At 48.8% G+C, this 13807-nt stretch overlaps 1 protein-coding gene across 1 annotated transcript in view; it reads left to right on the top strand.

Annotated features, from left to right (window-relative positions):
* The window catches only part of ptprua (protein tyrosine phosphatase receptor type Ua), a gene marked incomplete at both ends in the record, with an annotated part of 134799 nt that overhangs the window by 34074 nt on the left and 86918 nt on the right, over positions 1 to 13807 (top strand). The window contains 1 exon segment of the mRNA XM_079748920.1: positions 930 to 1058. Coding sequence (XP_079605046.1) covers positions 930 to 1058 — 129 coding nt within the window.

Genomic DNA, 13807 nt, shown 5'->3' with positions numbered 1-13807 from the left:
TTGCTCGGAACTGATTAAAAATATATTCTGCAATCATACGGAAAAAACGGACGGAGAGACCTTGGTTTTTTGATTCACGACTCGGGTCCCGTCTTGGCTGGAGATGGCGTTGTCTCACGGTGTTAGATGATTTCATCCAAATTTAACAGGCAGAAATGGTCGTAATTGGAGAGCAGACATCCTAGATATCACTGATGTGTGTGGATGACCATGCGTTCGACCTGCATGATTCGCTTTCAAGTTGTCTTGTGTCGGCAGTAAGCTGCAACAGGCCCTAGCCCTCCCTTCACCCTGACAAGAGTTAAAAGCCTAACGTAGACGTGATGTCAAAGTTCACAGCTGCAAAACTTTTCAATTTGTGTGTGTGTGTTTGTGTGTGTGTATGTTTTAGCACCTGCCCCCTCAGACTTAATAAATAGTAGCAGTCAGCCGAGATTCAACCGAAGGTGGTTAATTCGGTGGTCTGGGTTAGCCTTAAAAGCCTGGCGGTGAAAGCACCTTGAGACCCATAATTCCCCATCCATCCATGTGACGTTGGGGGGGATGTGGCATTTGTCTTACCCACAGCAGGGCTACCATTGCTGGGATGGACGGGGTCACGGTGTGACAGCCGGCTCCAACCATTAGCTGTAATTTAGCTTTTAGCTGAAAGCTTTCTCCGGGATTTGATGTATTAAGGCATTTATGTTTTTTTTCCTCCTGCTGCGATGTCGCATCGATCCCGAGCGATTATTTCCGCAGTGTGCCCATACTAAAAGTTACCAGCTGCAGCAGACAAAGGGAATACAGTGTGATTTTCATTTTTGGGAAAGGCTTCTGGGTGGGTGATTTTCTTTTTACTTGTGATGTGTGATTTTCTACTCAGGGTCCTCATTTTGTTCTGTCTCCCGTGTGTGTGTGTGTGTGTGTGTGCGTGTGTGTGTGTTCAGGCGGCTGCACCTTCGATGAGGACTCGGACGCCAGCCTGTGTGACTACCGCCAGGGACAGGAGGACGACTTTGACTGGCAGCTGATCAGGACCTACAGTTGGCCCCACGCCACTCCTGACCTGCTCCGAGGTGGGTCTACATAGCACCATATACGGTCATCGTGTAGGTTTTTGTGTAGGCACAGAAGTTAAAAAAAATCGAACCGCAAATATATTTAAAAATATTCCCGTTTCAAAACATATCTGTAGGAAGACAAACTTCGCCCGAAGTGCTGTACAGAGATCATTTTGTAATAAATATTAATAATAAGAAATAACTGAGTTCATAAGTGACAAAACTATAGGATAACGTCAACAGTATAACGTCTAATACACCTTATATCCCTCTAGGTCACTTTTGGGATAGCCATAACAATAGATAGCCTTGCATAGTTATTACTGTGTGCTGAGTACTGCTGAGTCCTAGCACCAGTAGTGGTTTGCACTTCTTGGGAAAGGGGAGTCTTATTGAGCTGACGGAGGCATGGGAAATGTGACCTTTATTCATGGAAAATGACGATGTGTGAAATCACAATTAACATTGTGCCGTATTGAACGAAGACACCCAATATTTTAAAAGCTTTAGTGGTTATTTAATCAACACCGGCCCCTTCTATTTGAGGTGATTCAATATATTAATCTTTGTGCTGGGGATGATCTTTTTATTGTAAGTGCAGGCAAAACTATATATTTTTTTCCACCAAGACAGAAAAGTTCTTATTATTTATTTAAGAGAGTATTATCTATCCTGCTGATATGCAATGAAATCTAAGCCAGGTATCTTTTTTTTCTGTAAAATATTTTGTACCTTGGTGCATTTTTTTAAGTTGCGTACTGCCATATTTCAGTTCCCAAAAGTATAAGCAGTTTAAATTGCTCAAGACGGATTCCCTGTATGTGCAGCGAGAGGAATCAAATAGGCGCAATAATGCTTCTTGGGGGAATATTTGTGGCTTTTCAAGCTAATTGTGCTACCAAACGTAAACATAGAACAAAAGGAAAATAGTTTAGTGGCAGTTCCTCTGGATTTCTAAGTTTCAGCAAAGGATTTCATCCGGCAATCGCTCTACAAAGTCAAAGACATTCGCCTCAGCCACTGATCCAAGGCCAAACAAAAAAACATGATTGACAATCATCATCTTCTTTTCTTTTCACGAGTGTCAAGAAGCGTGAGCGAGAAGAAAGAACTGACGAAGAGGATGATGAAGGAAAGCACTAACTCTGATGCATAGAGGGGACGAGGCGGCAGAATCAATGGGCTAGGGTTAGGGATGTGGCTCGCTTTAAAGTCTAGGCCAGGCCTGCAATGATGGAGGCTTTGTTTACTCATCACCGGCAAGTCTTGCGATAACCGATTTCACTTGTTTAAGGCATTTTATTCTAAGACTGCTGTTCCTGGAAATGAGATTTTGTTAGTAGTTTGTCACGGCAGCTGTTCTAATTAACTTCAAATAATCTGTTAGCACAATAATCCTGTCTTCTATCACGCTTACCTCAGCAAAGACTAGCTGCCTGCGTGTGTGTGTGTGTCTGTTATAGAAGTGTGTGTGTGTGAGAGATAAAAGTGCGTTTGGTGCGTGTGTGTGTGAATACATACAGCAGGAGGAATTTCTGCGGACACAGCCCGCCTTACTTCCGACTTGGCTCCAGTCTTTCCTTTTTGCAACAGCTTGCTTTCCAATCCCCTGACGACTCCCCATCCCCTCTTTTAAGTCGGTCGTGGGGGGGGGGTGGGGGGGGGGTTGGCTCCTACCCATGCTGTTATTTCACATGCAGGTGAATACACCCATCTGCACCTGCCAGTCATGGGTAAACATTCCCCGTGCGAGCGGTATCCGACGCCTCACTTCACCTGAGGAGCGAGAGAACGTGTCTGTGGGTAAAGCCCATGCATGTCATTATGGACCTCTCCGGTGGTTAAGCTGGGGCTATTCATGGAAGGAGCTCGGGGAAGGGGAAGGGTGGTGGTGGGGGCGGTGGTGGAGGTGGTGGTGGGGGCGGGGGAAGCCTGCGTGCGTCCGGAGTTGCATAATTCATGGCTTGTTATCAAGCGCTTGTTCCGCCTTGTTCCACCGGTGCACCTCTCCGAGGCAGATCGGGGGTCTGTTAACAAAGTCCCAGGGATCCATCACAAGGGAGGGGGTGGGAGGGGGTGGGGGGAAGGAGAAGGGGGGTGTCGGTTGCTGCTGATTGCACTTCCTGGTGTACCGCAGGCCCCGGCTGCGGTAAATTGTTTCATTTTTTTTATTTCTCTTCATCAGCTGTCCGTATGCCACCAGGGGGACCGAATTTAATCCAAACACATTTGATGAGGTTTGTGTGCGTGTCCCCTTCCGACCCTTTTCTCTGGCGTTATTATTTTAAGAAGGGAGGCTATAGATCACGTTGGAAGGGCTTAGCGAGATTCTCCAAGCGTGAAGACGAAGGGTCCCTGTTTTCCTTATCCGCTTAAGACAACGACACATTTTGTTCCATAGATAAGCGCCGCTCAATTATTCATCAAATGTCTGCGTATTTACCCAGCCGTGTCAGTGGAAGGAATTAACGCTTCGTCACAGTGATTTGGCATTAACGAGCATGACTTACATCTTTATGATTTTTTTTGCACGGGACGCCGTTTTCCCTGTACCTTATGCTCTAATTAATGCCGGCTAACATAGTTATTGATTGACCATCGCCATGATGGCTTGCGTCAATTAAAACAAACTCACTGCCGCTGCACACGAGAGAGCCAAGGGCACCATTCTCCGTCAGGATGTGTAACGCCACCACAACAATTAACATCCTCGTAGATCATTTTTAGGACTTTAAATTCTGCCTCGGCCACTTAAGAGGCTGCGATTGAGACAACGGTATAGTTTATTGGGCAACCCAACAGTTCAATAGTATGGATTTGCGCTCACAAACCCCACAGAATACCAATGATATGAAATAGTACGGCTGAGGCACAGCAAACCACTGGCTCACCCAACCATACTTTCAGCCAACTTCTCTTTTAGCTTCCCGGCCCGGGGAATCAGCAGGCTTTGTCCGTAGTTTCCAGCGAGTTGACAAGCTTCCCTCCCACGGATTGACCGCTTCCTCCAGCTCCTTACATCGTGTTAACAAGAAGGGTTCCCCCGAGCCTTCAAAAGGAATATTGTTTTGTAAGCGCTTTGGTCTGCGGCCCAGGATCCAATAGGATCATTACAACCGTATGCTGAGGACACATTGGTATGGGTCGGGTGGGCCGGTCCCATGGAGGGCAGTCCAAAAAGTCTCCCCTCTGTCGCCTGCTTACTCACCTCGAGGAGGACTCTCCCCCACAGCCCTGGTCACCAGGTGTTACCTGCACTCGTATGAACCAGATCCATGTCTGGGTTAAGCCTCTCAGATTGTATGAACACAAGGTCGGTCGCTCTCCAGCTCCACCGGTAGCTCTTCCTCGTCATACACGGAGCGAAGCCGGACCAAGATCATCTGAGGCCTGTTATGTTTTTTTTGATTCTTTTATACATTGTCCTCATTTGCTTAGCCAAACTTCAAACACTCTGGTGGCATTCAGAACCGCTCCTTTTCGCATGCACGCCGAGCTAGCTTTGATGATCCGTGTGCCCCAGAGTGGAGAAACTAACTAGCGACAGCAGAATGACTATTTGCATTGAAATGGCACATTAGCCAGACATCGGTTTGATTTCTGCTGTGGGTTCATTTGGCTGTTGTTAAAGCTGTCTGCCAGCTCATCAGCAGAGACTCGAGCCTCGGTATGATCTGAAACATTTGTTTAATGTCGGCAATCCGTTTGTTCTATGGTGTAGATGAAAAGGGAATGTTAATTGGGATTGAAATGTTGTCTCCCGCCGCGACGGACCCCATTGAAGTTGAAGTCATCGTAGCCTTCACAACTAAAACTGATTGGAGTTGGACTTGATGCAGTTGGACACATACTTTGATACAGGAGAGTAGAACTAGAAGCCTTCTGGGCGGGAGTTGGGGTCATGTTTATCGCAAGTAGATTTTAGTTGAATTGAAGTGGACGGTGTAGAACGCAACATCACAACAACTTTAATCAGACTCTTCTAGGAAGGCCACTGATGGTGTGTGTGTGGCCTGGACGCATTATTAAATTCAGACGGCAGACCTTGAACGTGGACAACACGTTCATGGGGGAGAGTGGGCGGGAGGAGACATATTATAAGGCTCCGACAGTGGTATTGCTTAATATAGTCAGGAGGTCAGGAACTATTCAAAATCCTGCCTTTGTTGTGTGACAGGTTGCGGGGTTCGACTCCTGAGCTCATCATTAATGAAGAATGTGTTGAGGGATGTGTCAACGACATTTTGCTAATCGTTTGCTCACCCTCTCAGAAGAATATACAGTCATTGATCATTGAAGTGTTTTGACACCTCCCGCAACACATTATCCTGTTATGATGAGCTGAGGAATCGAACCCGCAACCCTTCACACAACGGAGCCCTAATAATTCCCCGTTGAGACACCTCAGTATTAGCCCGTCTGAACAAAAGATGTCTGATGGCCAAGCATGTTACAATCAGACAACTCTGTCATTACCCTAATCCCAGGTGTATACCCTCTGTCTTTTCCCCGCTCCCTTCCATTAAGTATTAACGACTGGAGTCGGGGATGCGGTCGAGTCTGCTGGGTGAGATGATGTTCAAAGAACCATTTAATTGGCCCCCATTGTTTGGTTAGACGGAAATGTGATTAGGTGGACCGAGGCGTGATTCGCCATTGTCTGCCGAGGGCTTTTTCGCGGGATTGTCATCAATCAATTTAACTTTGGCGTGCCTGTTTCGGAGACGTGGCGACGATGTGACAGGAACCGCTGTGCCCGGGAAGTCGATGGCGCCTTCTCTGTGCGCTTTGATTGGACGTCTTTGAGAAAATAAAGGGATTTGAGATGAGGGAATCACATTGGTGTGTCAATTTTGTGCTGCCTTTCTATTTTTTCTCATTTCAGGATAAAAAATAAATGTGACCTGGATACACCACTGTTTGCGATCAATGCTCTCCGTGGCGTCGGCGGGTAGCTAGCCCACTTCCAATCACGGCGGCCCTGCCTCGCTCTCCGGGAGCCTCCGAGCACACCCGCTCTCATCTCGCGGCAGGTATACGCCGCATTAGCATTGCAGGCTCTCCGCTGTAATTAACATCAGTCAAACTAACAATGCGCTAAAGGGGGGCTGTGTGCGCCCGTGTCCTCCCGGGAGAGGGAGGGGGAACGGCAGCCCTGCCCAAGTGACAAGCAGCCTTCTCCGCATATATACCACAGCCAGGCGAGTGAGGAGACGGCGACAGCTCTTCCCCTTTGCAGGCAAGCCTGTCAAGATGGCAGCTGATTGCTGGCATTTGGCTCACACCCTCGTGTGATTGATGTAGACAGCGCTGGCACCGGGTTGAATGCGGTACCGCTCATTTTGGATTTTTTTGCTCTCTTTTTTGGTCGTTTTCTTGTCTTCTCTCTTCTCCCCGGGTATGTCGTCTAGCAGCAAGCAGTGTCTTTGCGTGCGGCGCTTGTGAGGTATACACACATAGCATTCTTTTAAGCAGCGTCCTTGCAATCGTTTGTTCCCAGCATGCATCTTCCTTCCTTTGGTTCTTCTTCTGCTGCTCTCCGGCATGGTAACGAGGGTCAATCACTGTCGCCCCCTCTAAGCTCTGGAGGGTTTATGAGAGGCGTTTAAGACTGGATTTGCATTATTTATTAGCTTTTGGATGTGCCCTTCATCGTTGACTTGAGCTTTTAATTCCCGGCATTAGCGTCACCTGGCCGCCGCCAGACAGGGCGATGCCGCTGGCTGCCTGCGCACCTCGGCTCCAACTTCTCCATCAACGCCGACCTTTATTATTCTGCTGTGAGCCCCCCCCCTGCCTCCCCCCTCCCCCCCACGACGACCTCGCTCACCGCCTTTATCTCTCACGACTCCCCGCTCTCTCTCTCGCTGGCTTCCTGGCTGTCGCTCGCTCACTCTGCCCCTGTGAAGGAACAGACAGACAGAAGTGTCTAATGCAGGGTGGAATGGCACTTGGAATGAATCCAGTGCAGTGTTATCTCTGGTATTTAGCGATCTCTCCGACATTCAGCAGAAACCTGTCGAGATTAAAAGACTTACACGCTTCATCCCAGAGTGCCAGCAGCTCATTTACAATAAAGTCATTTGAGTAACCACCATAAGTAGTTTAAATAGCAAGGTTACCGGGCCGTTTTAATAGCCTGGCACTTCAACTGTCCTGGATCGGGCTTGTTATAAATATTCATCGTTTATAATAATCAAATAGTTTTTTGAACAAAATGTGTTAGAAAAAAAAGTGGAAAGTTCTGGTGGCAGTGCCTGGCTGTTGAAAAAGAGAGAGGGGGACAAAGCATTTACCCCCCCCCCCCCCCCCCCCACCGACCCATCTACCCACCACACATCTCCCTACCCACACCTTTCCATGTCTCTTTACACCAACACACACACACAGCCACACGTCTTTTCCTCATTTCCCTTCACTTCCCCCTGCTCTACTTGGGGGCCCGGGGGAGACCACTTTTGGAGGGGAATAAAAGTATTTTAGCCATGGCCTCCCCTCCCTTTTACCCTCCCACCACGGAGAACACCTCCTCCCCGCCACGGCCGGGGTAATTGATTTAATAAACATTATAGGTGTCCGTTCGGGATGAGTCCTTTCCCAATAATTGGGCACGGGGTCTTCTGGAAGCTGATGTCATGATTAAAGACTGAAGGAGTGGCGCCGGTGGGAAGGTTGAGAACCTTGAGAGACTAATGGGATTTTAAATATTGCAAAGTAAGCATCATTTTCACAGGAGGAGCGAATAAAAGGAAAGAGAATCCTTGGCCTGTTTGGTGGTGTATGAGTGGAGTTGGGATTGGACTGCCATACCAGATGTGCGGCAGGCTTCTAAAACACAATTTTCTTTGTTTGATTCTGACTTGCATTCGTAAGTGGCTAATTCCCCTGCCGTAGCCATACCATTTTTAAGCACCCTTTTAATGCCCTTGACGTTGGATATTTGGAAAACATGCTGCAAGACTTTTCTAATGGTAATTTACCCGTGTTTGGAAGAGACTAGACGACACGTCGCTGCTAAATTACTACTTTCCAACTTCCCTTCAAAGCGGTGCTTTGGTTTTCATTATCTTCCGCTGAGTTTATTAGCACATCACTGGCCAAGATGTTCTCGCTGGGACTGATTGGATTCTCTGCGAATAACATTGGAGCGGTGAGCACTTAGTGCGACATTGACATTCAGTGACACATAAACATTTACCTACTTACGCAGAATGTAATGAAGATGAGGGGACTGCCGCCTGAAATATCGCTGCACAGTCCCACACCCGGTCGTTTTCCAAGTTGTTTTGCTTCTGGTTTCGGGGTGCTTTCAAGTTGCGGTCTAAAAGGGCACAGTCTAAAAATACCGCCAGCCATTTTCGTGCACGAGCTCCGTCGCGCGCTAATTCCCCCGTTTCAGAAGTCAATCAAAAAGTAAAGCCCCTTGCCGTCATTCCTGCCATTACGCCGCTGGAGAGTGTTTGCCTCCATGGGGTGTACAGTGTGTTACCAGGCGACCTCACACGGAGAGAGTGAGACACAGGGCGGGAGGCCAGGACTGTGCGACGCTGTGCATGTCTGAAACCCTGGACGGCGGCAATTGGCACACGATGGGTTCCGACAGTATAGGAGGGATCTCGAGGGTATAGTGCAACACAAGGGGTTAATGTATTTGACGTTTCTGATTGGCTCACATAATTGCCGGGTGAGGTCACTTTGCGTGTTGAAAGTGGTAAGCGAGACAGCTTGGCGCTAATTTGAGAGCAACATTCGCGTTCACCAACACTCGGCCTGCGAGCGGGTGGGCTTGCGGTCGGTTTTTAATGCGTGGGCGTGAATGTGTTCATTCTTATTGTGGAACTCAGTAATCTACCTCAATGGGGTTTAAGCAAGCGGTGGTTGTGATTTCATTGGAAAGTAAAATGTAGCCGCCGATAGCTTGGTCGAGCGGTTTAACACTTGGTTTAAGCTCCGCCATAAATATTGTTTGAGGTGCCAAGGCAACAGGTCAGTATTTTCCATTATGCCTAATTCATTAGATAATTGGTCAATTGCACTCAATAATTCCGTCTCTATTCTGCTGGGTTGTTTTAAGGAATGGGTATGTGTGAGTGGGGGTATATACTTTTTTTGGAATGGGTATCTTTGAATGTGTGTGTGTGTGTGTGTGTGTGTGTGTGTGTGTGTTTGTGTGTGTGTGTGTGTGTGTGTGTGTGTGTGTGTGTGTGGTGATCATCCCCACACATGTCCTCGCCGTAACAGGTAAAACAAAAATTGGACTCAGAAAAAGCATGCCGAAGGTGCTCATGGCCGTCTGTTTTTGCCAACAGGTGACCCTGAGGGATCACCACGCTGTGACGGTGTGTGTGTTTGTGTGTGGGTCGTGGGGGAGGGTTATCGGCCCCAGAGCAGACAGCTCTTGGTTTCCTCTCCCTGACTGTTGGACTCCTCGTACAGATAATTGGCTTATTTTCCTTCTGCTCGTCTTTTCCTTCATTTTCTACCTCTATTCCTCATTGCTGCTCACTGACGAGCACTTGTCACATTGCCACATCCTGTCGCCTTTCACTCGCTCTCTCTCCCCCAGCCCCTCTTTCATACCCTTTCTTCTCCTCCCCCCTCTCCCCTCTTGCTCTCTCTCTCTCTTCCTCTCCCTCGCATCTTGCCTCAACTGCGCGGGTTTCTTTCATACGCGATCCTGGCCAAATTGAAAGTTGCAAGGATTAGGATTTTTTTTTGAAATTGGGTAGCAAAAAATATCATATTTTTTTTCCGCATTTTTTCGCTTTCTTGTGGGTCGTTTGAAGACCTGCTGTTTCGATAAGGGCCAGCCGCGGAGTGAGGGATGTCAAAAAAAAACCTCTTTACCTGCCAGCCACTCAAACCCCGAGCAGAGCAATGCCGGAGGAGTGTTGTGTCTTACGTTTAGGGGGGGGGGGGGGAGATTGGTAAAGACCCCAAAGTCTTCCTGTGGGCCTGTTTATAGGTGATCTGCTAAAGAATGCTGGCTGATGTCCCATCCAAAAAATCTTTGGAATGCCTTTAGTTATTCGTTCTCATAGTTTTCGAAGTCTTGTCTGACTAGCACACACTCTCCAGCTGCACGTCAAGTGCAGTGGAGGAGATCAGCTCGTGGGCAATGGGTGGCTGGTGCTTGTACTGTATTTGCGGGCATTGTGCTGTGTTTGTGTGTGTGTGTGTGTGTGTTTGTGTGTGTGTGTGTGTGTGTGTGTGTAAAGAGGGGTTGTGGTGGGGAGGAGAGGGGGGGGGAGGGGATTCTGCTTTGGGCTTCCATAATGAAAGGGGGGGGGGGGTGTTGCGCTACAGAGCAAGCTCTGGGGTCCATCCTCACACTGAGATGAACTGACATGTTGCGGCCCTGAGAAAGAGAGAGTGTGTCTGTGTGTGTGTGTGTGTGTGTCCACACTTGGCAAGGCTAATGCAGACTCCGGGATGTGCACAAGCTGAGCTTCTTACACGAACCGTGGGCTGAAACTCCCAGCAGGAGAGAGAGAGCGAGAGCAGCAGGGACTTCATGTTGGACGCCCACACTTGTGCAGCTCTTCGCCCAGTGCTCAGGGCTCTGTTTGGGTCATGGTTACTCAGCCCCGCACTTCATGCGGAAGTTTGAAGCCTGGTCGTGACCTTGAGAAGTGATTTTTGGGTGAGTCTTTGCTCTCTAGTGCCCCCAACTGGCCAGCGGGCGCAACTTGCGTTTGTAGCTAATGTGGTGCGATTGGGAGTTGTGAAGCGTCAAGCTTTAAGTTTTTGTTAATAAAGGGTTGAACTGAAGCTCAGCCCTGGTCAACCGACGTCTTCGGAAAAAGCCTTTCCACCCTCGATACTAGCAGATAGCGCGATGCTACACTCCAGAAATGACCGAACCAATCAATTCCCCCACTTTCGCTTCCCCCATAAACAAAGACATGGCGGATCTCTCATCGCGCTGGAGTCGCTAATTTCACTTTATTTTTTTCTATTTTTATCTCCTTCCGTTGAACTTTTAATTGGCTGTGGTGGTGACGGCAGATTCGCACACTCAATCCCCCCCCCGAGCCCCCCCCGGCTGCAAAGATGGAAGATGTGAGTCGCAGATAAGCCGGACCCCCCACCCCTCCACACAATCACTCCACCACCCTCTCCCTAAATAATAGGCAAAAGGTCATTAGTGGAAAAGGACTGATTGGCTGCCGGGTGGTTGCAGGGGGATTTAGTGAGTAGGCGGGTTGTGTAATCCCCCACTCCCCTTCCTCCCGCTCCTCCCCTTCCTCGTCTTCCTCGGCGGCCCCTCCACGGGGCCCTCACCCTGGGAGAGCAGAGAGCTCTCCCAGGGGCACTTCAAAGCCCACCACCGACAGCACCTGATGGAAGGCTGAGTGTTTGGGTTGTTTGCCCCGAACACCATCATCCACCGCCCACCAGAAACCATGACTCCCCCCCCCATCCCATCCCCTCCCTCACCCTTAATCCTCTCGGTGGGGCCATCTCCCCAGTGTCTCTCTCTCTCTCTCCCCATCTCTCTTTATCTCCCTCTTCAGGATTTCTATCTCGCGATCTGCTCTATCGGCCAGTGGTTACTCTGGGTTTATCTCAAATGCGGTACCAGATTAAGACAAGGGTAGAAAACAGGACTACAACAATTAACAAAGAAAGTTTTTTGTCAGACCGATGCAGGAAAAAAGAAAGTTCTTTGTTATTTTTCCCTGAAACGTATTTTTGCTATTGTAATTTATGTGCATAGAATTAGCTGTACCTCGGAAATCCGGGCCTAAAGGAATTAGTAGAGAATGAGTATGTGTCAGTGGATGAGTGTGTGTGGTTGTGTTTGTGTGTATATGAGTGTGGGTGTGTGCGTGTGTGTGCGTGTGTATATTAGTGTCTGGGTGTGTGTGTGTGTGTTTGTAAACGAGTGTGTGTGTGTTTTTATATACGAGTGTGTGGTTTGTATATGAGTGTGTGTGTGTTTGTATACCTGTGTGTTTGTATATGAGTGTGTGTGTTTGTATATGAGTGTGTGTGTGTGTGTGTTTGTATACCTGTGTGTGTGTGTGTGTGTTTGTGTGTGTGTGAGTGTGTGTTTGTATACCTGTGTGTGTGTTTGTATACGTGTGTGTGTGTGTTTGAATACCTGTGTGTGTGAGTGTGTGTTTGTATACCTGTGTGTGTGAGTGTGCTCCCTCCTCTCTCTCCTCCCCTCAGAGAGAGGGCCTACCTAGCGCCTGCAGTCTGTCTCCACACTCGTCCAAACTCCTTCGGTCGGCAGTGGGGGGGTGGAGGGAGAAGAGGAGGAGGAGTAGGACAGGTGGTGGGCGAGCGTGCCGTCGCGGTGTGTTTGTTGTTAGCGAGTCGGGGTTCTGGGTGGAGGCTGGAGGGTGGGAGGCGGGGGGCAAGCTAGTCGCCACTCCGCAGCTGGACACACGCCGCGCCGCCGCCCGCAGCTGCCGTCCACCTGCCACTTGCCGCTCCTGCCACCTGTTGGCAGGACGCCGCGCAGATGGGAGACCCCCCGGGCCTTACCGGCTCATTGGGGGGCTTTATTTGTTTAGCTTTTGTCCGTTCACAAAAATGGTGGAAATCTGTCAGGCAGTTTTTAGAGCAAAAGAGTTGTAATGCGAGGACCAGTCGTCAAACGAATTGTGTGCGTGTGTGTGTGTGTGTGTGTGTGCGTGTGCGTGTGTATATGTGTGTGTGTGTCTGTGCGTGTGAATAAGTGTGTGTGTGTGTGTGTGCGCGCATGTTAGTGTGTGTGTGTGTGTGTGTGTCTCTGTATGTGTGCGTGTGTGTGTTTATGGTTATGTGTGCATGCGTGTGTGTCGCTGAGCTGAACCGCGAGCTGAAGGCTCCATATGGTGCCCGATGGCTTGATGAAGATCCTTTGTCTGCGCTGTGTATACGCGAAGAGACAAATGCTAATAGTACCGAGCCTGTGCTTCGCATGCTGCACAGCTCATGATTATTTTAATAACCCATCTTTCTCTTCTTAGCAGAAACCTCCATTTGCAACGGGCCCTCGAGGCCGTAGGACTAATACTCTCATTCTACCTGGCTCTCAGCGTAATGGATACGGAAGCTCACAATCTCAATCTTTTGTGCTTTCTTTTGTTCTGCACAGACCACTCATGTCAGAAGCGTACCACTGGAAACCACTTATTGCACATAAAAATACACACACACCTGGGTATTTTCCACCGGATTTGACAGGGATACAGGATCTCGCAATTTATAGCAAGCGCACGAGACAGATGTAGATAGTGACTCTTGGTCTGCTCTTGGTTCGTACCAGGGAGCGGACTAAAATAGTCGAGATAAGAGCCCCACCCCCGCCCTAACATGTATAAAAATATCAGTCCTATCATTAGTGTTGTGAGTGACACCTGCATACTACAATGATGCCTCTGTGAAAGAGGTCTATACAGTATATTCAATTTTATCCATGTGCATCGGATGTGTGTTTCCAAACACATTTCACACGGAGGGGGGGACATCTAACAGAATCAGCTGAATGACAAACTGCCTTCGATTTGGTTTTTAACCCTTACTCTCAGTATCTCTCGGGCTTCCGAGCCGCCGCTCTGTTCTCCCTGGGCTCTCTGTGTTTGCTCGATCACTTTGATCTATGTCAGAGCACGTGGCCCCCTGTCAGCTGTTCACAGTGGCGTTTAGAGTCAGACGGTGATTAATACTCAGGGGCCCGGGTCCGTAACACACAGGGGTCGAGCCCCCCCCCCCTCCGGCTACACATATGCCGTCTTGATAACAAATGCTCTTCACTCTCTTTGTATGCA

Source organism: Pollachius pollachius, assembly GCF_949987615.1.
Source record: "Pollachius pollachius genome assembly, chromosome: 13".
Taxonomy (NCBI): Eukaryota; Metazoa; Chordata; class Actinopteri; order Gadiformes; family Gadidae; genus Pollachius; species Pollachius pollachius.
This window is presented reverse-complemented; position numbering and strand designations above follow the sequence as displayed.